The following is a 24,448-nucleotide window of genomic DNA, read 5'->3' as shown; positions in this document are numbered from 1 at the left end:
TAGGGTGATTCTGAGCAGAGGCTATCCCTGGCAGAGCCCTACCATAGTCAGTCCTGTGTTATGAATGGGTGAGTGTTGGCCAGGAGTAGTTAGAGAGTCTGCTTGGGGTGATCTCAGCTGAATGTAATGGAAGGTCTGACAGTTTGGAAGCCAGGAGCTACGGGCATCTGTGCTGCTCAGAGCCCATCCTGGGGAGTGCAGTCAGGGTGGTGTGCACCTCCCACAGTAGCCACCGTATCTGTAAAATGAGACTGTCAATGGTTTGGGGAGCAATCAGACATTATATGTGGGACTTCTTCCCAGGGGCTGAACAGGTACTCAGTATGTTTTAATTCCTTGTCTTTTGGTGTTTGAATTCATTCTCTCGGTTAAGCAATTCTTGGACACAGCTTTTTTTTTTTTATCCTGGTTATTTGGGAGTAAAACCAAGGCTACCTTACTTTTGCTCCCTGATTCTCTTGTGGTCCATCATGCTTTCTTTCCTCTTCATACTAACCCCTCTCCCAGCCTCACACTCATGGCTTTTTTTCCTTTGCTCTGCTTTTAGGGATGGGAGGAGTTGAGTCATTATGCTGTGATTATCTTGGAATTTGAGTTGCTCAGGAGCACCATAGTTTGATTGTTAATAAGCACTTGGTTTATTCTGTGAATATGAATTACAGTGAACAAGGCCCCTTGGAAGGTATACCCACATGAGAAAGTCTAGTATAGATTGGCTTTATGTTTCTGGTAAAGCCAGAGATGCTAGCTCTCCTCCCCACCCAGTTCTCTCCTGATGCTTCTCAATGGAGATTTACCAACATAGCCCCCTCCGTTCATCTGGACATTGGATGGGAAATCTGAGGCTTTGCTGGTTTCCTCCTCCACACCAAAGTTCTGAGGTGATCAAAGGAGAATTCTTCCTAGACTTAGACCAGAGTTTCCAAGATAACAAGAAGTCTGCCTTTCTCCCAGGCTGCCTTTCCCCAACACACAAATACACATGATTTCTCCAGGAAGTTTGCCCATAGCAACAAGCTGGATGAGCTGGGTAGGATGGGCCCCAGCTTAGTTGGATACGGAAGAAAATTGCTATGTAGCCAGGGAGAGCCATGGCAGAGCTAGAGGACAGCCCTAAGAAAACCAATATAAAAAGTGCTGTGTTCTTGGGCAGGATAATCCAGCTCTCTGAACCCTACATACTATATATAAAATAGAATAATCATGGCATTTACTCTTGTGGGGTGTGTGTGTGTGTGTGTGTGTGTGTGTGTGTGTGTGCATGTGTTAGTGTTTAGTAGAAGCAATACTTTGAATTTTGTATAATTTTTCCTCCTTGGACTAGTAATCACAGTGATCCTGGTAGGGATAGTGAGTCATGGCTCCCAGCCAGCAACGTGATCACCAGGAGGAGTGCTGTGTTGGCAGGCTGCATGGCCAGAAAGGCTAGGTGTGTAAAGTAGTACATTTTCAAACCAGGTGATCTGTAGTTTATAATGAGCTCACTCCCCACCCTAAGTCAAATTATGGACATGGGATTAAATGTCTGTGGTACTATACGTTACTTTATTATTTTGCACATATCTTTTCATAGTTGTCTCTCTTTTTTTTTTTCAGCTATAGAAGTAGCCTTTTGAAGTGACTACAGTAAAACGGGGAAGCTGGGGCTAGGAAGTTTAAAAACTTGCCCAGGCTCTTCATAAGTGGAAGAGCCATTTTTCAGACTCGAACCCATCTGCTTCCGGAGTTCGTGATTTAACCCTGTTACCGATTGTTCCCTTTATTTTTCTCTCCAGCCGTATAGCTCTTGTTACAGGGGAGTGTGCATGATTGGCACATTCCAGGACGTATTGGTAAAGCTGCTTGATTATACGGCCTACACGTATATAGACTTTGGTAATTTTGAAAGAAAAAATCAAGTCAGAAGAAAGCCCGATGGTCTGACTTGGGCTTGGTGACTTTGAACTGTACTGTAGCAATTGCTGGGTCTCTCCTGAGCCTCTGTGTCACCACCCTCTGCCATTAATTCAGGTCAGTCTAGCAGGAGCTTAGGCCTACTGTTTCATCTGAGTCTCTGCTTTGTAATTTATAAAACCCAGGGCATACACTAATGTCACTGAAGTGTTGTGACATTCACTGAGTTAATACAGCACGCATCAGCTTAGAGCTTGGCACTAGGAAAGAGCTCTGCAGGTGTTACCGTGACTGAAGCAGAAAGGATGTTAGAGTCAGATGGCGAGGCAGATATGGTTGAGCAAAATGTCACCATACCACAGATAGCAAGGTTCTCCACATCTCTGTGTCTCGCTCTATTGTTCTCATACATTTATGCCACTTTGTATATTTACTTGTGTACTGTCTGTCTCTCCTTTGCTAGAATGTGAGTACTTTGAGGAGAAGAAGAGTTGTGTTAATTGTATTCATCTATGTATCCCTAGCCCCTGGAATGGGGTTTAGCATGTAGTAAGTATGTAGTAATAGTACCAGTGTTTGGGGTATGAATGAGTGTGAGCATCCACTATGTGTAACCTGCTTTTCCTGGTATTACTGTGTATTATATTATATGATCATAACAGTCCTCGGGGCCCTCATGTTATCATCCTTGTTTTATAGAATAGAAAACCCCAGTCACAGGGAAGGAAGTTCTTTGGATCTCTGTGACTAGTGCCACACTGGGAGTAGGTGTAGGGATGGGTCACCTTTCTCCAGAGCCTAAGCTTGTAGCCACTGAGCTGTTCTTCAGTAAAAGACAGCGCCTTTTGGGTTCTTTCCTTGGTGCTGGGTGTGGAAACTAGCACATGCTTGACAAATGCTCTACCACTGATTTATACCCTGGCGCTCCATCATTTATTCTTTATGTTGACAACTTAAAGAATTTGTTGTTTAGTGCCTGCATATGCTTTCCCTTACCAGCATCTACCATTTAGTCTTTGTGGAAGACAGTGGTTTAAAACATTTACTTACCGTTGCTTATGGTTTGTATGCCACACACAGCATGTGTGGAGGTCATAGGAAAACTTCAGGAGCTGGTTCTCGCCTTCCACCGTGTGATCCCAGGAATCACATTCAGGTTGTCAGACTCGGCAGTAAGTGCACTTCCAGCTGAGCTGTCTTAATGTCCAGAAGGCAACATTCCCTCGTCCCCACCTCGTCTCCAGTCTTATATTTAATAGATGAGAAAGTAATAGTGGATAATGTTTACGAGTATACCACTTTGTACCATCATATTTCTCCCAAATAATCCAGTTAACAAGTAGACTTCGATGTGTTTGACAGGCAGGGAAACTGAGACAAGCTTAGACATGAAAAATCTGGGCCTCAAACCTCACTAATATCTTCGGAGACCTGCCTCAAGTGCTCCACCAGTCCACAGCTGCAGAGGAAAAGCAAGTGTCATGGTTACTCAGACTGGCAGAGCAGAGGTTAGAGAGATCTGGTCTCACTTGTCCACAAACCTGTGCTCGTGTGTGTGTGTGTGTGTGTGTGTGTGTGTGTGTGTGTGTGTGTGTTGGAGTTGGGACTCCTGACCTCTCTCCTTTCTCTGTTAGCATAGGTGGTAGGAATCCTTCCCAAGCGTATGATTCTCTTTGGTCTGATGTCTTTATGAGAGATCAAGATGCAAGATGGGATAATGGGAGGGTGGGGTAGGGTATGTAGAAGCATAGGAAATCTGGCCGGGCTGCACAAACAAAAACATTTCCTTCAGGGCTTGAAGCCCCAAACCATTGAGTAGCTCGTAGCGGCAAACAACGAAGCAGGGCATGTGTCTGCTACTGATTGCTGGTCCGTGCTCCTGCTGGAGGGAAGGCTCCCAGCTGCCCAGTGAGAGGGTGACACGCTCTCTCTGGAATTGTCAGGGATGTGTTTTCATACGCTCTTCCCTAGAGTGCAGCTGCCTTCTTAGTGTGCTCTCTCTGCTGTTAGAGCAGAAGTCAGGGTCCCTGCAGCCCCATTGCCTTTGCTGCCCTCTCTTGTTTTTTTCTTTTCTTGGTGGTACTGATATTGAACTCAGGACCTCCCATATGCTAGAGCCAGTGCCCCTCCACTGAGCTATGTCCTGGCCCTCTTTCTACTTTTTGTTTTGAGATGGTCCCACAAAGTTGCCCAAACAGGCCTTGAACTCACTCTGTAGTCCAGGAAGGTCTTGAACTTGGCTGTCCTCTTGCCTTAGCTCCCAGGTAATGGAGATTACAGGCTGTGCCACTGGCCTGGCCCTCTGTCCTTCCTATCCTTTGTGTTATCCATCCACTCTGGCCAAAGCTTTAAGGAACCAAACCCTTTTTGAGTGTTTTCTCCCTCCCCACTCATATCCTATTGTCCCTGAGCCTTGGAGAGTCTGTGGTTAGAACAATTAGTGCAACCATCCTGTGTAGCACTCCTGCAGTGCATATGTGCTGGCAGTGTGCCAAGCCCTTGCCACCCGTCATTTCATTTAATCCTTGCATCCGCCTCTTAGTAATAGCCACACTCTCCTAAGCATGAAGAAACTGAGTTTGGAGAGGCTGAATATGGTATTCAAAGTTCTGAAGCCAGCAAGTAGCACAGCTCTTGGATTCTACTTCTAGGCCTTTCTGTGTTTAATGCCATCTTTTAAGTGACCAAAAACATCCTAAGTGGGTTTGCTGTAATGACCCAACTCAACAGGGATTTCCCTGAGTAACTTAGTACATGTGTCCCATTTGGTAGAAACAATGGGAGTATCATTTCAGCCGGTGGGTTTCTCTGTGTTGGTTACCAGAGGGGCATGCCCTCTGCTTATTGTTCATGGGAACATGCTCAAGGAATTCTGCAGGAAGGCCCCCATCCAGGATGTTACTGGAAGACCTGCCTGGCGGAGTTTGTACAAACAAAGTATGACCCTGCCGGCTCAGCCAAAACCCCTGCCTCCGTGCTGGGAGGCTCTGTGACCCTGGCGGAAAAGGCTGCTGTCTTCATCACCCAGCCAAGAGGCTGCCGCACTGCAGGGTGGGTCCCTGGCTTCCCCTCTCCTTAGATATGGTATGCACATTGTTGTCTATACAAAACGCAGGTCTAGTTGGGTTTCCTTTGCCTCCTGAGCCTCTTTTATGGTGTTTCATGTTGTTTGTAGGAACAATCTGCCAGGGCTTCTCTCTCTAAAAAAAAAAAAACCAAAAATGAAAAAAAAAAAAAAAAAAAAAAGCCCAAAATGGTGAGCTGGGCTGTGGTTGTGCATGCATTTAATCCCAGTGCTCAGCAGTGGAGGCAGCCAGACATCTGAGTTTGAGGCTAGCCTGGTCTACAGATCGAGGTCTCAGATAGTCAGGGCTACATAGAAAAACCCTGTCTCAAAACAGAAACAAAGACTAAACCAAAATTGTAATAAAATACCAGTTTTTAGTTTTTAAAAATTACTTGTCAGTGTAAGGGCCTTATAAAATTGAAACTGTACATGTCAGAGTTATGTATACACGCACAGTCCCTAGGAAACTGTATGTGTCAGAGTTACATACACATGCACACAGTCCCTAGGAATCATTCTGCTTCCTGCCTCTGCCTCTTCTGCCTGCTCTAGAAACCTTACATGGATGGAGTCATACAATGTGTCCATTTGAGTTGGGCTTGTTTCAGTTGAGGTTGTCCATGTGTATGTGTATCAGAATCACAGTCATCTTGAAGGCTGAATAGCATCTGGCCCAGTATGACATTGAAGGGCTTGTGTGTCTCACCTGTCAGCCCTTCCGGCCTCCTCACTTTGGATAGTCTTTGTCTCCCACTTTCTCCAATCTGGTCACATTGCCTTCCTTCAGTCTCTGAGAAAGGACCTGGCGTGCCTCTTCTGCAGTGCGTATCAGCCAGCACGGGATGGAGCATAGAGCGTGAGGAGCTCAACCGTTGCTCAAGAAACAAGTGTGCACCAGTTTGGAGTGGCCACTGAGGCGCCTGGAATACAAACATGAGTGCGCTCCCAGAGTCCCATGAATGTGAGCTGCAGATGATCAGATGTATATTAATCACTGGACTGGAAAGGGATTAGGGCATTTCCATAATATTATGTGGTGTGTTTCTTTTTCTGAAGCAGATGTGCCCTTGTTGCTTCATGAGGAAATCATTAAATGTGTTTGATTAAGACGTCCATAAGCACTGTGATGCATCTGAGGCTACTGTGCTCTGTCTCTTATACTCCGTGTTCTTATATCTGCTGCTCCGAGTTCCTCTCTGAGACGTCGTTCTCATCTTTGATGAGTGTCTTCTGGGTGACAGAGACGGTAATGTGGTGGGACCGTCTGCTCTGTAGTTCCTCACAGTACACACTCAGTGTCCACCAGTGCATCTGCCCTTCTTCCTGTTGGCACTTCCTCTGCGTAGTACCCCCAGCTCCTCTCTCCTCATTCTTACTCCTCTCCCCTATACATTTTTTGACAGTTGGCTGTGTATTTGAATCCTAACACAAATGTTTTTTAACAGTGTAAAAGTCATACACTGCTATCCTTGGAAACTGATATTTATGGCAATGCTACATGTAATTTTATATATATATATCCTTTTATTTTTGAGTATTTTTAAAGTCCTAACTCATGTTTTTTTTTGTTTTTGTTTTTTTGTTTTTTTTTTTTTTAATGTGTGGGTTTTTTCCCTCCCATTTGAAATATAAAAAAAGCAGTGAAAAGTTAGTTAGCTTTTTTTGTTAAAGGTTTCTCAGCAGTGGGATACCTATTGGAAATTATGAATGAAACACAAGATCGCAGTACTTCAAGAAGATCTTTCTGGAGAGGTTTAAGATGTTTCTTCCAGCCTTCGCCCTGCTTCTTTTCTGCCCCTCCTAGTATTTCAGCAGGATTAGGTTTTTTGAATCAGTGGATCAAATTTTAATTTTCCTGTTCCTTTCTTATACTGACATATGCTTTGGCAAAACAAAAAAGAGACCTAAACTTGTCAGCATGATTTTTGTTCAGTGAATTAAAAACCATAAAAGTAACAAGATCAGATCCAAATCCCTAAACTCCTGACATGGTGGTTTTGTCCTTTTCAGCCCCAAGCTTCGTGTTACGACTTTGAAAGCTTTCTGCCTGGAAGCAAAAGTTCATGATTTATTTGAAATAGATTACAAGGGTACAGGCCAGAAAGAACGAGGTTTGAGTCCCAGTCCTGTCACTCAAGCTCATGGGCAGTCACTTACCGTCTCTGAGACTCAGTTTCTCCTTTGAGAAGAATGGGACTCTTAATTTGAGGGAAGGTTTGCAGAGGGTTAGTGGGTCACTAACTCGGCTGGCTTCTTTGTCTTCAGAGGTTGTCTTTACTTAAAATTCTTTTTGTTGTGGGAAAAAGCAGCATATAGATGTCAGGACACATTTAGCATATACGCTCACTGGTGCACACTGAGCGTGCTCCCAGAACGTGGGGTGCTCCTCCTCAGGCTCCTCAGGATTGTTGATCTGAGGTCAGGAAGCATTGCCAATGATGCCACTTCAGAGCAGAGCATTTCGTTATAATAAACCAACCAGTGGCCTTTCAGACGGCCACTCCAGGTTTGATGTCACATAACATACCAGACTTTGGCTGGACTTGGCAGCACCTGCCTAATAATCATAGCACTCAGGTGACTGAAGCAAGAAGATCATAATTTCCAACTGAGAATGGGTGACATAGTGAGACTTTCTCAAAACCCCCCCAAACAGCAACGAAGATTCTACACTTGGTGGGACCTGCTTTTCTTCACATATAAAAATGGGGTTTGTGCTGGAAAGTGCTATGTTGACTTGATATTTGCTAGAGTTACTGGAGAGAAAGGAGCTTCAGCTGAGAAAATGCCTCTATAAAATCGGGCTGTAGTCTAGCCTGTAGGACATTTCCTTAATTAGTAATTGATGGGGACTACAGCTGGGTAGGTGGTCCTGGGGTTTATCAGAAGGCAGGCTGAGCAAGCCATGGTGAGCAAGTCAGTAAGCAGCATCCCTCCACGGCCTCTGCATCAGCTCCTGCCTCCAGGTTCCTGCCCTATTTGAGTTCCTATCCTGACTTCCTTCAATAACAAACAGTAATAATGAAATATATCTTACTCTTTAGATCTAGTGAGGTATATTAGTTAGGATAATGTGGATTATGCTGCAGTAACAAGCAGTCTTCATATCACCATGGTTTATAGCACTTCACTGTGGATTCTAACAGCTGAGTGTATTTCTCAAACTATGGTCAGGTGCTGTTCTTTATAGTCATCCTAGACCTGAGCTGATGGAGGGCCTGTCTTAGCTTGTACTGTGAACCAGGGGAACATGTTGCCTCTAAAGTCTTCTGCCCTGGCATCTACATACCATTTTCTCCCATAACAAAAAAGAATTTTAAGTAAAGACAAGCTCTGAAGACAAAGCAGCCAGTTGAGTTAGCCCAACATGTGTGTACACATTTCCTTAGGTCATTCAGTTTGCGTAGCCTCACCTCAGGGTGGGGAACATGTGTTCCTGCTTGTGCCCTGAGCAAGAGACAGAGCAGTGGTGAGTGGACCTAGTGACCTACCACATTTAGACCTCATTCTGTCGAGCAGAGCTGCGCCTCTGTGGCTCCTTCTCATTCCCCACGTTGGTCACCACAACACTTCTCACATTCTGGTAAATATCTTTTTGACTCTTTTTTTTAGCTGATTTCCTTATGGGCAGGATGAAGTTCTGCTGCCCTCATCCTAATCCATTACCTCAGTTCCTAGCCCTTGGTATTGACAAGATGGAGAAAGGAAGACAGGACATTTATGCTGGGCTGTGTTATAGGTTGTCATGGTGATTCAATGGGAATAGGAACTGCAGTGTGTGGTCACATGCCTTTCTTGGTGGTTTACACTGGTATTTATGATGAGGATGCTGATAATATGAACCAACACTCATCTGGGTGTGGCTTTCAATCCAGCACTAGGGAGGCAGAGACAGCCAGATCACAGTTTAAGGCCAACCCGATCTACAGAGTGAAGTTTAGGATGGTGAGGGATACACAGAGAAACCCTATCTGGAAAAAACCAAAATAATTACATTACATTAAATCAAATGTGTCAGGGTCCATGCTAAATGCTCATCTCACTACACACTCATCTTACTTAGCTTCTTCCTACCCGATAGACATTAGACAGCTGTCCCACAGACAGCTGGTTGAGTTTTGACTCTGGGTCTGCCTAGTCTCTCTAGTTCCTTAGTGTCTCTTACGTGCTTTTACCTGATAACTCACAGGACTGAGCATGTCCATTGACATCTGTCGGCAGTGTGAAGGTCACAAGCTGAGGGGTCAGAGTTATAGACTGTTGGGCTAGTGAACAGAAGAGTATGACATACTTGGCTGGAGGTCAGGTCTTACTAGAAAGAATAGTTTTGTTGAACTTGTGTGTGTGTGTCTTTTTCAGAGTAACCAGGGAACACAGAGAAATGCTGGTGAAACTGGCCAAACAGAACACCAACAAAGCCAAAGAAAATTTACGGAAGGTTCGCACTAATGCAATGAATAAACTGAAGAAGTCAAAGGACAAAACCTCGGAGGACACCATTAGGCTCATCGAGAAGCAGGTACTGTTGCCAACAGATGGAGCATCTGTGTATCTCACCCAAGGAATCTGTGCTCGTGCCTGAAGCAAGGCCAGCAAACCAGAAGTTCTGGTCACTTAATTCACAGGGTCAACACCGCGTCTCTATTCTAAGACTAGCCCAGTGTTAGACCCTGGAAGGATCCACAGGAACAGTTACGATGCTGTTGATCCTCGAGTGGTGCTAGGCTCTGTGCTGGACACTGTTTCTCACTACAAACCCAGTTAGAGGCTGCAGGCGTACCTCAGGGCCTTCGTTCACCAGGCCCTCGGTCCAGTCCCCATTGCTGAAACAGCAGCACCCCAGAGCTGTAAGGGACAGAGAGGAGGCCAGCTCCAGGGAAGTCAGAGGACCTCTGCAAGCTCTCTTGCTCACAGTAGTAGAAATGGAATCCAAACCTAGGCAAACTGACCCTAGAGCTACTTGCTTTGCTTTCTAACTGCCAAGGAGTGAACAGCCATGTTCTCGGTGTGCTGAGTGCTGGTATGGGAAGAGGTGAGACGGGCCAGGGAGCTCAGGGTGGGCAGAGGTGTGGTGTTTATCCTGGCTGTTTTAAGAACCCCCTCTGTATACCAGGGTGGCATCAAACTTACAGAGATTTGCCTGCCTCTGCCTCCCAAGAGCTTGGATTAAAGGTGTGCACTACCTTTGGTCCTGCAGGTCTTAATCCTAGGATGAGTCTAGGCGATGGGTAAGAAAACAGAGTGACCATGTCATAAAAGGTTTTATGTAGCAGAGTGAGGAGTTTGAGTGTGAACATGCCCAGAATGTCCTCACACCAGGCTATACATCTGTGTCCGTTACCAGTAGTCACAATAATAGTGCATAACTAGCTACCCAAAATGGGGTGATTTAGAAAATCCACATCATTTCTTATTCTTCTCTCTGTGGGGCAGATGGGTGTATCTGTTCTAGGTTGGGCTTGTGAGCTTAGCTTCACATCACTGGTTGGGCTCATGTGTGTTTTGTGTATCTCAGTCTTCCAGAGTCAGCAAGTGTATAAATCCAAGCACCTAAGCTTGTTTTAAGGACCTGCTCTTGGCCTTTCCCATTGGCTAACTTGTTGTTATTCAGCCCAAGCCAGATAGCATTGCTGCCAAGAAGTATACGCTGACTTCAGAGAGGTCTAAAGGGCGTGTGTGAATATTTGATGAATAATACTTTACCCTTAGGGAAAGGAAGGTGTATGGACTTAGGGAGGTGATTCAGTCAGAAACATGTTTGCTGCACAAGAATAAAGACTTGAGTTAGATCCCTCAGAACCCACATGAAAAGTGGATTGTAGAGGGCTTGCCTGTAATCCCAGCAGAGGGTTTGGAGGTGTGCGGAGATAGGAACCCTGGGCCTCACTGGCCAGACATTCCAGCTGAAGGTGAGCTCCGGGTTTAGTGAGAGACCCTGATCCAAAACTCAAGGTGGAAAGTGATTGATAAAAAAGGCATGGTCTTCACATGTGTGTGCACACGTGTGCACTTGTACCCACCCCCCTGTATCGAGGCCTGTTCCAGGTTCTAAGTCAGTGAATCTGGAATGGTACCTGGGAATTTTTAATTGCTTCCCAAGCAGTTCTCACACACTGACTATCTTGAAAGATCTCGTTTTCAGACAGAGAGATCACATGTGTGCTTATGAAAAGTAGCAGTGACCAGGTAGACAACATAGTAGGAGCAAGATCGGAGACAAAAGGGGATTTATCAGGATTTAGAAGATGGACTGAGTAATGTTCAGAATCAAACTAAGTGTTTCATAGGCCCCAAAGCTGCTGTGTGCACAATGAAAGTATCATGTTAGGGAGGCTGAAAATGAGACGGGGCAGGATGGAACATGAAAGAAGCAGCAGCAGACAGAGAAGGAGAGGGGATGGAGTGAGTCACTGCTCTCATTTGGATCAGTAGTTAGTGTTCTCGTTACAGTTCACCCAGCAGTCCTCTGGGGAGTTCTGACTCCTGGGTATTGCTCCTACATTTTCTGATTCAGTATATTGCCTAGATCTGGTGGGTTTGTTGTTGTTTTTTGTTTTCTGTTTTTTAAGATTTTTAACATGTATACATGTGTGTTTAGGTGAGGGATATACAGGTGAGTGAAGTTCCTGCAAAGGTCCAGAAGAGGATCTCAGATCCCCTGGGGCTGGGGTTGGAGTTGCTAAAGCACCTGATGTAAGTGTTGGGAATGAACTTGGATCCTCTGCAAGAGCAGTAAGTGCTCTGAACTGCTGAGCCACCTCTAGCTTTGAGGCATGTGGTTTAAATGTTTCCCTGATAATTCTGTAAACACATACTGTAAAGGAGAACCAGAAGCATGTGTGCAAAAGGAAAAACCATTCTGCAGCTGCTGTCCTGTGACCTTGGAAAGATTGCTTGACCCTTGGATCTGTTTTTCCTGTAATAGGGTTTGGTAATTCCTACTCTGAAAAGGCTCCTGGGATGTTAGAAGGTGCTGTTAGGATGCCTAGCATTTAAATCCTCTCCTGTTTTTTAACCTCCTGTGTTTGCTCAAAGGGACATTCATAGGTTAAGCTGTCTCCCCAAGGATATCTGTCTTGATATCCTAGGGGATTCCATCTCTGCAGTGGACACGGGGCCTTTGTGCGCTTCCTGGTAGTAGGCTGCATGAACCGCCCAAGCTGCCAAGCTCCTCTCCTCATTCAGCAAGTTGGGAGTCTGCCTTAGAGTGCAGAGTCCATGTTCCTTGAAGAAAGAATGATCAGATAGGTGATCAGGGTTCTTGTTAAAACATACTTGACAGAGACCTTGCTAGAAGCTGCCTTTCTGCCACTGGCTGCCCATCCTTTTCAGATTGTCCTTTCTTTCCAGTGTTTCCTATTGTTTGTTACTCTTTCAAAGTGAAAATACTCTGTTCTTCTGAGACTGAACTGATGCCTGGTTATTGTGAGGCAGCATGAACACAGTCACCGCTGTCTCAGTTGACCGTCATCGGCGTCTGAGGGGGCTCCTGCAGGCTGTGAAATATCACCTCGCACACTGTGTCATGGTCTCTTGGTGTAAAGGTTTGCAGTGGGCACATGTCATTTCCATGTTAATTCCTAACCTTGCTAGCAACTGTTAACAGCCCAGTGTTTGGAGTTTGGGTCGGAAAACAGTTGGAGGCAGCCCTGTGCCCTCTTCAACATGCTCCTTTCTCCTTTCGGACAGCACCAAAGGGGGTTTGCCATTGCTTTGGGTTTTGTTTTACTTTATATAATCAAAGCTGCTAGCTGATTATTCCCTCATCAACAGTTTAAGTTCTTTATTACATTTGTTCTTAACTATCAAAGTAATATCTGCTCGTTATAAAAATATGAAGACTGTCTAACAGTTTGAGGAGAATCACCCCATAAGTGCAGTGCGGAGGCATCTCTCAGCATTTGAAATAGTCCTTTCCTTTCCTTCAGTGCATAGCTTTGAGTCCATGTTTAATTTCTCATTTACTATTAAAGGCACTGGCTGTTTATGTGTTTGTAAAATCTTTGCAAATGACCACTTCTCATGGCTTGTCATATGCAAAATTGTCTCTTAGAAGCTCTGCTTTAGATATTTTTTTCTCCATCTTTATTAACTTGGGTGTTTCTTATTTACATTTCGATTGTTATTCCCTTTCCTGATTTCTGGGCCAACATCCCCCTAACCCCTCTGCCTCCCCTTCTGTATGAGTGTTCCCCTCCCCATCCTCCCCTCATTACTGCCCTCCCCCAACAGTCACATTCACTGGGGGTTCAGTCTTGGCAGGACCAAGGACTTCCCCTTCCACTGGTGCTCTTACTAGGCTATTCATTGCTACCTATGAGGTTGGAGCCCAGGGTTAGTCCATGTATAGTCTTTGGGTAGTGGCTTAGTCCCTGGAAGCTCTGGTTGGTTGGCATTGTTGTTCATATGGGGTCTCAAGCCCCTTCAAGCTCTTTCAGTTCTTTCTCTGATTCCTTCAACAGGGGTCCCGTTCTCAGTTCAGTGGTTTGCTGCTGGCATTCGCCTCTGTATTTGCTGTATTCTGGCTGTGTCTCTCGGGAGAGATCTACATTCCAATTCCTGTCGGCCTGCACTTCTTTGCTTCATCCATCTTGTCTAATTGGGTGGCTGTGTATGTATGGGCCACATGTGGGTCAGGCTCTGAATGGGTGTTCCTTCTGCCTCTGTTTTAAACTTTACCTCCCTATTCCCTGCCAAGGGTATTCTTGTTCCCCTTTTAAAGAAGGAGTGAAGCATTCGCATTTTGGTCATCCTTCTTGAGTTTCATGTGCTTAGATATTTTTATTTTAAAAATTTAGTTTGATTTTTTTAAAAAATTATATTAGCAAAGTTACAAAGAATATTTTCTTTACAAATCTTTGTTTTCTTAGGGTGGAGCATACCGAGTGTAGATTAGTGAATAGACAAATGCAGTGGTTTCTTAGGTCTTGTCTCCCCAGTGCTGGTGATTGAACTGAGAACCTTGTATACACTTTGTAAGTGCTCTACCACTAACCTCTCCCCCAGTCTAGAAATGCATTATTTTTAAGGTTCTTAATATATCTTTCCCAAGTCACTTCAAGCTTTTAGAGTATAAGTGTCTCTAGCACACATGTGTGGTTTCTTTTATGTACCTGAGGTGGGGCTCATGATCTTCTTGCCCAGGTCTTCTTAGTACTGGGTCACAGATGTGCACCACTGTACCCAGATTCTTTTACCTCTTACTGGGTCCTCACATTAAACTCAGGTTCCCTTTTTACGAGACATTACCCTGCTGTGTAATCCTAGCTGTCCTGGCATTTGTTATGTAGTCCAGGCTAGCCAGATTCATCATAGTCCTTAGTCTCCTGAGTACAGAGATTGCAGGCATGTGCCACCATAGCTGGCTGAATTAAAACAATTTAACGTGAGCTTACAATTTGTTTGTCCTCAAATCGTCATCTTTACTTTTGCACTCTTGAGAAATGGGTTATTTTTAAAATATATTTATTTTTTAGATAACCTTGATTATAAAAAGCATTGCAGACTAAAATTAACTTAAAGTCTGTATCGCACCGACCTTCCGTGTAGTCAGTAACCATTCTTGGGGCTTAGAGAAGCCCAGCAGTAAAGAGCTCTAGCTGCTTTTCCAGAGGTCCTGCTCCCAGCAGCCACCAGGTGACTCTCAACCACCTGTAACTCCAGCCCCAAGGCCAATAAGCACGACAGACACACAGACACACAGACAAACACCTGTGTGATTTGGTTCATTGAGGCCACCCTGTCTGTCGGACTTCGCTTGGACTTTACGTTTTTTTGTTGAATTTATTCGTATCCCCCTATCTATCACGTGACAGAATGAGAACTGACAAACCATTAGCGTTATATCCCCTTTAAATTTGTTTGTATGTTCTTGTTATTATAAATCTGTGTGGTTTTCATAGAGGATAGTGTGACAGATACCTAAAACTCTGTTTTTGAAATATGGCTTAGGGATATATCTAAAAGAAATTGTCAGCCTTAATCAGTGGGACTGTGTATGCCATTAGTGTGCTATGTATAATAGCAGAAAAACTAGAAACCAAGCTTCTGGAAAATTTTATGTCCATTGGAATTATCTTAATCGAAATCTATATAGAAGTTAAAAAACATATTTCACTTCATTGATATGGGCATTTTTAGAATTATCTATTAACTTACCCTTTTTTGGAGGTAGGGTTTCTCTGTTTAATTCTTTTTTTCTTTTTAACTTTTTTCTTTTTCTTTTTTGAAAGATTTATTTATTTATTTATTTATTTATTTATTTATTTATTTAAATACACTGTAGCTATCTTCAGACACACCAGAAGAGGGCATCGAATCCCATTACAGATGGTTGTGAGCCACCATGTGGTTGCTGGGAGTTGAACTCAGGACCTGTGGAAGAGCAACCACTCTTAACCACTGAGCCATCTCTCCAGCCCTCCTCTGATTAATTCTTGGCTGTTCTAGAACTCATTTTGTTGACCAAGCTAGTCTAGAACTCAGCCTCCACTTCCCAAATGCTGGGATTAAAGACATGCACCACCACTGCCCAGATGACTTTAGTGTTATTTTTAAACAGCGGACTATATAGTAACATTACGATTACATTTTTATAAAGAAAATTGTGACTGGAGAGATGGCTTAGTCGTTAAGAGCACCCAGGTTCAGATACCACCTATAACTCCAGTTCCAGGGGATCTGACCTCTGTGGGCACCAAGCGTGTGTGTGGTGTGCATGCATATATATGTGCACACAACATACTCACACATAAAATGAAACTAATAAATCTAATAAAAAAGTTTTAAAGATACATAGACATACAAAGATTGGTAACTTGTAATTATCAAAATGTTCACTGATGGGATTCTGAACAGCCTTTTATTTTGTGAAATTGACCTTCTCTTTTTAAATAGTTTTCAAAATTCTTCAGAGGCCAGATTCTCTTGAAATATTTTGTAACAGTATTTCTTTCATCTTTGGTGCATACAGTTGAAACGACTGAGCTGTAGGTCTGTCTCAGTCACTGTGTCTGCCCCTGAGTCTCTCAGCCCTCAGCCCAGGCACCTCTGCTGCAGGACCAAGATGTTCCTACTCAGGACCTGACATCTGCCAGCCTGCTGTGGTACCTTCACTTCAGTTCGCCATAAATGGGCTGCTGAACATTAAAGCATTTGGCAGGAACCACCAGTGGCTCTGGCCAAGATCCTTTCACTGCTGTCTTTCTCTGTGAAACAGCACTCTCTGAAATGAAGGAAGCTGGGTGCTGGTGGGGCTAAAGGAAGGGAGGGCCCCTGCAGGCAGGAGGCAGACAGGGCTAGACCTGGTAAGGCGAGCCGCAGGAAGAATGACTTGTGCAGGCCTGCCTGGAGCTGTTCTCTGTGCTCCTATGCTCCCTTCTCTGTCCTTGGCTTCCTTCCATTTCCTGGACTTGTAACCAGCAGACACAGTGCTGGTGCTGCTGGTGCTGCTGGTGGTGATAATGTCGTTTACTCTCATAAAGCAAGGCCTGAGAGAATGGTTCCTGCTTTGGAGTCAGGCATTCAGACCCTAGCTCTTTACCTTCCCAGCTGTGAAAGTGAGCAAATGGCTTCACTCATCTGGGAGCCCCTATGCCCACCTGTCAGGTGGGATGGTCTGTGCCCATCTCACAGGAGTGACAGGAGGAGCAGCAGGCAGGCACACATGCTTAATGTGACTACTGTGTGATGCTCCTTGATAATGGTCACTGTTTGTTCTCCCCCTCTGGTTCTCAACCTTGTGAATTTAAAGAAAATGGAACTGACCCTTTCAGTGACTCTAGCAAGATGTGGCTGAATAAGGAAGGGTAGGCCGGGCACTGTGGAGTGCAGTTGTTACACTGTCCATCAGGAGCCATGACATGTCACATAAAAAGTTAGCAGGCAGAGCAGTCTTGCCCAGATGACCTTGGCTTAATTCTCTGTAGAATGGGCACAGTAACTGTTGTGTCTGCTTTATAGGGGTAATGTGGGATGGTCAGATGTCAACAAATGAGTTAACAGAAACATTTCATACAGGAGAACTTTTATGCAACTGCTAGGTGAAAACATACTAAAGAAGACAGCATGGAGTGTTAACCAGGCCCGTCATGCAGTAAGTACTGGGCAATAGGAGCTGATGGGTGACACTAATCTCAGTCTGACAAAGTCTGAGGTAAAAATGGTAAGCCTGCAGGTAGACGCTTGCCAGGGGCTTGGTAAAAGGTGAATAGATACTCTTGTTGATGGCTTAGCTTGAAGTCAGAAAGTGGTGGTAAAAGTCACAGCAACACAGCCAGCATAGGATAACCAGATTATTGCATGCTGGTATAGCCTTGTTTTTACTAAACTGCTAGCTGAGGAGAAGGGACTAGCACCCTCAGTTTGATGGGTGAGGACACGGACTCAAGAGTGGAAATGTCACTTGTTCGTCTTCTCCTGTGTTCTCAGACTGTTAGCTTGGGCCTTCCCCTCAGTTTCTCAGTCCTGCTCAGATAACCTTACTACAGCCTTCACCCTTGGCTGGCCCAGGCTGGCAGCCTGTCGTGCTGGTGTTGCTAGGCACAGCTCCTGGCCTACCTGAGGCAGCTCCAGGGAGAGCGGCATCTCAGACAGTTGTGACTTGACCCCTGAGGAGGGAGCAAGCTGCCATTCTGAGTCTAGCCACTCTTCCAGAGGATCTGGCAGCCCCAGGAGCTGTGCTTTCCCAGCTGAAAGCTGTGTAGCTTTTAGCATGGCGAGACGAGAGCTTGGCTACGTTCCTGCCTGGGACCGAGTGCTGCAACTCCTTTTCAGTTTCTGCTCTTTCTAACTATGTATTTAGTTTCTAATTCCTGGCTGAGGCCTGTGGTCGGCGAATAAAGATGTCAAGCAGCTGCTGTGCTGCCGAGCACAAGATCTGCACACTGGGCCAGCCCTCGGAGCTTCCTGCCAAAGCTGCCTGCCTTCATTTCAGCTCCACTTAGACTTAGAAGGGAGCCTGCAGCACCCACCAACTAAATCATGTTTTCATTTTTAGAAAGGCACGCATACTTACTGCAGAAAAACACACAGAACTTTAACAATTTTTCTCTTAATAAATACTTCCTGAGAACTTGATATGTGCTATGTCTTACGTATATGGCCAATACAGACCTGAATAACACATCATTTATCTTCCCATCACTAAAAAATAGAATGTTAAGATTTTAGTGTGTTGTATACATATAAAAAAGGGATTTAAATGAAGTCACCATATAATGGGGGAGACAATACCCCAACTAGATGTCTTATGCCACCAAATAAAACTTCCACTGCCAAGAATGGGTTACATCTTGTTGAGTTGCTGGCCATAAAGTTCCCATAGACCACTTCCTTTTAAAGAAAAACTCAAGGAGTCACTAAGACTATTGATTACTCTCTATAAGCTGATGTAAGCCCTATTACTGAAGACAATTTACTTCTGTTGTCAAATTTGTAAATGGAGCTGGTTCCGAACTAGAAGTTCACTCCTACCTACTAGCTTTCATGGTGCTAGGAAGTCCTTTGCATGGTCCTGGCAGAGAAGAGTAATCACTTTCACCTAGCTATAAATCAGTCCTGTGACCTACAACAGATGCTTGCCCGCCAGATATGGTGATGTAATAATGACGCACATGTTATAGGAGTAACCAAACCACTCCCTTTATTTTTGCTTTTGTTTGCCCATTCCATGCAATGTAACCCATCCATGACACTGATAAAGTTGCCAAGAAACTGAGACTAGGCAGGTCATGTGGCTAGGGAAAACCTACCATTATTATTCTGCTGAAGGAACAGAGTATCGCTTAGCCCTCATCAGAAAAGCTTGCTGCAGTGGATGGTAATTAGCACAGAAACACAACTGGTCAAAGGCTGAGACTTCGGAGCGCTCAGCTCTTAAAGGGTTTCCTTAACAAATCCCTCCTTCCAAGGCTCAAGCATTCATGTGCAAGAGGAAAGCAGAAAGATTGTTAAGAGCCAGAGGTGGAGGATGGCTCCAAGGAAACAGTGCCTTCTGACGCACAGGCCTAATATACATGAACTCACAGGGACGGTGACAGCAAACACGAGACCTACACAGGTGTGAACCAGACAACATCCCAGCATGGAGAGGGGAAGTGGACACAGGGTCCCAACCCTAACCAAGAAGCTGTTTGTGGATGAACCTCCTGGAAGAGGGAAGATGAGCTTTCTCAAACGGAGTGTCACTGTCATGCCCTATGTCCAGGAGTAACTGACCAGCAAGCAGTAAACAGACTTCATCCCTTCCTTCCCTTCGTTTTTCCTTCTTTCTTTATAGAGAGAAGAAAGGGGGGAGAAAGAAATGAAGTTGGGTGGGTAGGGAGGTGGGGAAGGTCTGGGAGGAGCTGAAGAAGGAAAAGGAATATGTTAGGAAAGAATGTTTAAAGAAAATTGAAAGATTTGGGGACGTGTCTTTGTTTTTTAAAGTGTATAACTTTTGTTTAGGTATTTTATAGATTAGTTCTTCTATAGATATTCAAACAGAAGTTTCAATCTTGAATTATTTTCTTCTTTAATTGAAAGAAAGTATGAACATGTCTCCAAGATATTATGAGTATCTTGGAGCATATTTCAAATGCATTTTTTATTATTACAAATGTAACCCAAACTTGAATTGTACTTTTTCTCCTTGAGAATTTGACATGACCATTGCAACACCTGTCTGTATTCATCTGCTTCCTATCCTGCAACTGTAGATTTTCTGAGTTTTTTTACTATTCAAAATTAAGGCAGGGGCTGGGGAAGCAGAGAGTTGGTTCCACAGTTAAGAATACTTACTGCTCTTACAGAGGACCCAAGTTCAGTTCCCATCACCCACATCCATTCCAAGTGATATGACAAGCCCTTTAAGCCTCCTCAGCACCAACACTTAATGCAGTGCACATAAACTTATGCAGACGTAAAAACGTCAAGGATTTTAAAAAGACAGCATCAACATCTTTACACCCTGAGCCTAAGCATTTGTGGAGGCCAGGGGCAGGAGAGTGGGCTCATTGGTGAGCAACACCCCTCATTCTCAGACTCGGCTCCCAGTACCCACATGGTAGTTCATGGCATCCATAACTCTGGTTTCAGGGAATTCACAAGGCATCAGGCACACACATGGTACCCATACTCATATAAATAAAAACAATAAAAAAAAAAAAAAACAACTTGGGATTAGAGAGCTGGCAGAGTGGTTTAAAGTACTGGCTATTTTAGAGAACCCAGGTCTGATTCCCAGCATCTACGTGGTGGTTCATTATAACTCCAGTTTCAGGGACTCTCTGGCCTTCTCAGGCACTAGTCACATACATGATACACAGACACACACATGGCCAAAACACATACATAAAATATTAGACTAGAAGAACCTTATGTTCAGATCATGTTGGCTTGATAATATTGCAGTTGAGACATTTGTATCTGTTTGAATTTCTACCTGTGATAAGGAAGCGTATCCATTCACTGTAGCTTGCTGGGTTTGAATATTGCAGTTAGAAACCACAACATCAAGTTTTGTTAGCAATGACAGCTGAAGGTGTATCTTGTTTTAATTTGCATTTTTGTGTCTATTGAATTCGCTGTGTTTGTTGATCGGATGTGCATTTCTCTTTCTGTTTACTTCTAAGGTCTTACTGTCTTTAACATCCGTTCATCTGAAGGCCTTCTGAAATCGAGTAGCTGAGGTGTAGATGTTCTAGAACAGTTGTTCCCAAACTGTGGGTTGCAACGACCCCTTTGTGGAGTCAAACGGCCCTTTCACAGGGGTCACATATCCTGCATATCAGACATTTACATCATGATTCACAGCAGTAGTAAAATCACAGTTAAGTAGCAATGGAAATGGTTGGGGTCACCACAGCGTGAGGAACTGTATTAAAGAGTGACAGTACTGGGAAGGTTGAACCCCTGCTGTAGGGGCTTATTAAGAGGCAGCAAGGCTGACTTTTCTGCACTGTGTTACAGTTTTAAATGTTGGCTGTAGAGTCAGACTCCTGTGTATTAAAGTTCAGTATTCTGACTTCTGACTGTCGCCTGGAATAAATGGTCTGTCTTGGGTTTCTTGTTGTAAAAGAGGAATAATCATACCTACCCTGCAGGACCGCTGTTAATAATCAATAACAGTATCAGCATACATTTCTTAGTGCAGAGCCTGGCTGCCTCAGTAAGGTGAGCTTTGTCACTCTCAGTATTTCCCAGTAACCTTTGCACGTTTCAGAAACATTTGCCCCCTGCCCCAGTCATCAAACTTAAATTGTTGTTGCAGATCAGCCAAATGGCCGACGACACAGTGGCGGAGCTGGACCGGCATCTCGCAGCAAAGACCAAAGAACTTCTTGGATGAAAGTCAGCAATCGCAGCCGAGCACCAGTGTCTGCTCATGCAGTGGGTGGCAAGCGTGTGCGCCCACTGCCCTGACCATCCATCGGAGGCTGACACTGCTGCTCCTCCGTCAGCCACTCAGCTTCCTGTTGGGGTGCTCAGACTTACGGAATCTCTTCCTTGTTTCCTTGCTCTGCTCAGAATCTCCTGGTGTGAAGGCCCTCAGAGAATGTCTCCTGGTGTGAAGGCAGAGGACCTTTACTCTGGCAGTGACCGTGACTGTGGTGTCACCGCAAGACTAGGGCCACCGTCAGGCTTAGCAGCTCCTCTCTTCAACACAGGAGCCTCCTTTCAAACTGTGAATCATCCCCTGCCCTTGTGTTAAACTCATTTGGATTAACGTGGACCTTCAGTCCGACTGCTAATGATCAAGCTAAATAAATTGGAAAATAACAACCACAGAGGAAAGAGAGAGGTTTGGATGGAGAAGCCCCAGAGCTTGTTTATAAAGCAACCAAGGGCAATGCTTTTGCCTCTGGGTTGTCGTCCCACATGCTGTTCCACGTGGACCGAGCTTCCGCTCCTAACAATCAGCCCTGTTTACTGTGGTCAGTTGCTCCCTCTGGGCAGTCTCTCTGCCTCCAGATTAGGCCCCAGTTTTGGCTGGGCTACTCTTATTTAAACCTCTGTTTTTCTTTTCTGTTAGTCTATATCTGGAGAAAAATTACCAGAGAGAATGACACAGTAACACTTGAAGTTGTCCATGTATTTATGCTGTGAGATTGTTAGCTGCTCTCCAAATGTTTTTCTTCTCTCTGTCACTCCACTCTTGTCTCTGTCAACATTTATTTGGTAATGAGCTACTGTTTCTCCTGATAGACAGGTCCTTTGTTGTAACCGTCTTTTTCTTCTTCTTTTCATTGCTGTATGCTGTGCCATCGCTTTCGTGTAGAGGTCAGGTCAGACAGCTCCCAGGAGTCAGCTCTCACCTTGTGGGACGGACCCAGATCCTCCATACCAAGCACCTTTGTCTGCTGAGTCATCTCACTTGCTGCGCTGTGGCTTTCAGTGCCAAGTTAAGTCAGTCTTTTTTCCCTTCCCCTGCAGACATTCCTTCATTCATTTAATTATAATAAAGCTATATTTAGGCATTATTTGTAATCACAAAACGAGACAGATACCTGCACTTACAAATATGGAAACTGACACGACAGTGTTAGGTACTGAGTCCTCCAGACAGTGGAGTGGGAAAGTGGTGGGACATTTTATTTTCCTTTCTTTTTCTGATAACAAGGTCACTCTACATAGCCCTAACTGTCCTGGAGCTCACTCTGTAGACCAACTATGCCGGCCTTGAACTCAGTACTCCTGCCTCAGCTTCTCGAGTGCTTGGTTTAAAGGTGTGGGCCACTGCCCAGCTAGGGGCATTTCCATTGTACAAGATGCAGTTTCTCAAGCCGTGTCTCACAGCCAGCAAGCAGCTAGGCAGAGAGAAAAGTTGTAGGCTTGATTCCAGAGTCTGTTCTTTCCACCGAACAGAGTGAGAGGTGAATGACCATTTCCACCACATACCGAGCAGTTCTCTAGTGCAAACCAACCAGGTATCTGGTATGGAGTCAATTCTGAGACATAACTACCTGTAGAGTCTGGGGTTCTGCACTCCACCCTGAAAAATGCCCTATTTTTCTGACAACAATAGCAAGTCTGGACCACACAAACCTAGTTCTCGGCCCCCTCCTTTGATCTGCTTAATCAGCCAGGATGCTGCTCAGGGCTTGGGAGGTAGGTTTTCTGGCTTTTTACAAAGCATGCTCTGAGGCGTACAGATGAACACGATTCAGGGGATTAGGGGAGGTGGGATACTGGGAAGCAGGAATATGCTCCGAGGCACCCTGGGTGGCCACATTCCCAGCACTGCCAGATTGTCCAACCTGAAGAAGCCACTGCCACCTGCTGTCTTGTCAGGACGCAGTGGGCACCAGCTGTTTCTCTGGTGCCCTATTACGTGCTAGAACACAGAGGCTGCTGGGCTGTGACCGCTGGCTTTGAGCAGTGCCACTACACTGAGCTGAGTGGCCCTCACAGTGCCCCAAGCAGGAAGGTCTGTTCGAGGTCTGGGTGATGAGATGTGGCTCAAGGAACCTGCGCTAGCTAATAAAGCTGCTGCTGCTGCTGCCTCTGCCCACACTAGTGGGACCTGCTGGGAAATAGCCAGTGCGAATTAGGACTAGGCCAGGGATGAAAGAACTAACATGCCCTCCCACCCCATCTACTTACCCTCAAAGCCAGAGACAAATGGGAAGTTAGGCTGCCAGGGGAGAGCTTCTGGAGCCACAAGGCGGAGGCTTTGCCAGGGTTCAGTTCTGCGAGTGACCAGAATTCTCGCTGCAAATGTGCTGCTCAAAGATGCAGGATTTTTTTTTTTAATAAACAGAGGAAATGATAAATTATGTTGTAACTCCACTCCAAAGGCATTTGGTTCTTAACAGCCAAATCCTCTGTAGTCTTTAAATAAACAAAACTTATTTGGTGAACAGACGGGGGTGGGGAGGGATGAAAGATTTTCAGTACTTGGGTTCCACATGTCAACAATTTCTCTCCTGTGTGTATGTTGGCCAAAGCCATATATCATGATAAATGAATAAAGGAAAGCCCTGAGCCCAGGGCGGTGAGACAGCTCAGCAAATGGTTTTCAGCTGATTGCTCTATTTCGGTCGATATTTATCAAAGAGGCTCTGCTGGCCTGTGTGTTAGGGTGTGCTGGTGGCGGGGACCAGAAGGCGACTGCTTGGTTGGGTGTGCTGAGGTAGCAGCATGCAGGAACTGCTAACTCCGTCCCCTTCTCCCCTTAAGTCTCTGTCTTAAGAAGAGCTAGCCGGGTATCAAAGTTCTCACACTAGCCTAGCATTAACTACCTCCTCTACTCAGTTTAGTAGCTCTCAAAAAAAAAAAAAATTCAGTTTTAGCCTGTTTAGAAAAACTTTACTTTTGGTCTATATGTATGCACAAAAACACAAAAAGAAATTTAAAAATGTTTAAATGACCTTTCACAGGACTGGGGAGACGGTTTGGCTGCTAAGGGTGCTGACTGCACACACTTGGACCTACGATTTACTCAACACCCACATAAAAAGCCAGACATACAACTCCAACACTAGGTAGGCTGAGAGAGACAGATCCCAG

General features: G+C 44.8%; 1 protein-coding gene across 2 annotated transcripts in view; it reads left to right on the top strand.

Moving 5' to 3' along the window:
• Mrrf (mitochondrial ribosome recycling factor) overlaps nt 1-23,951 on the top strand; it is a 52,194-nt gene extending 28,243 nt beyond the window's left edge. For both annotated transcript variants that reach the window (XM_032903170.1, XM_032903171.1), the window contains 2 exons: nt 9,320-9,479; nt 21,210-23,951. In XM_032903170.1, the coding sequence (XP_032759061.1) occupies nt 9,320-9,479; nt 21,210-21,287 (238 nt within the window). In that variant the 3' untranslated portion in view covers nt 21,288-23,951. The remainder of the gene's footprint in view (nt 1-9,319; nt 9,480-21,209) is intronic.
• Nucleotides 23,952-24,448: the final 497 nt, after the last annotated feature.

Source organism: Rattus rattus, chromosome 5 (assembly GCF_011064425.1).
Source record: "Rattus rattus isolate New Zealand chromosome 5, Rrattus_CSIRO_v1, whole genome shotgun sequence".
Classification (NCBI taxonomy): domain Eukaryota; kingdom Metazoa; phylum Chordata; class Mammalia; order Rodentia; family Muridae; genus Rattus; species Rattus rattus.
The sequence above is the reverse complement of the archived record's forward strand: the minus strand, read 5'-3'. Positions and strand labels throughout refer to the sequence as shown.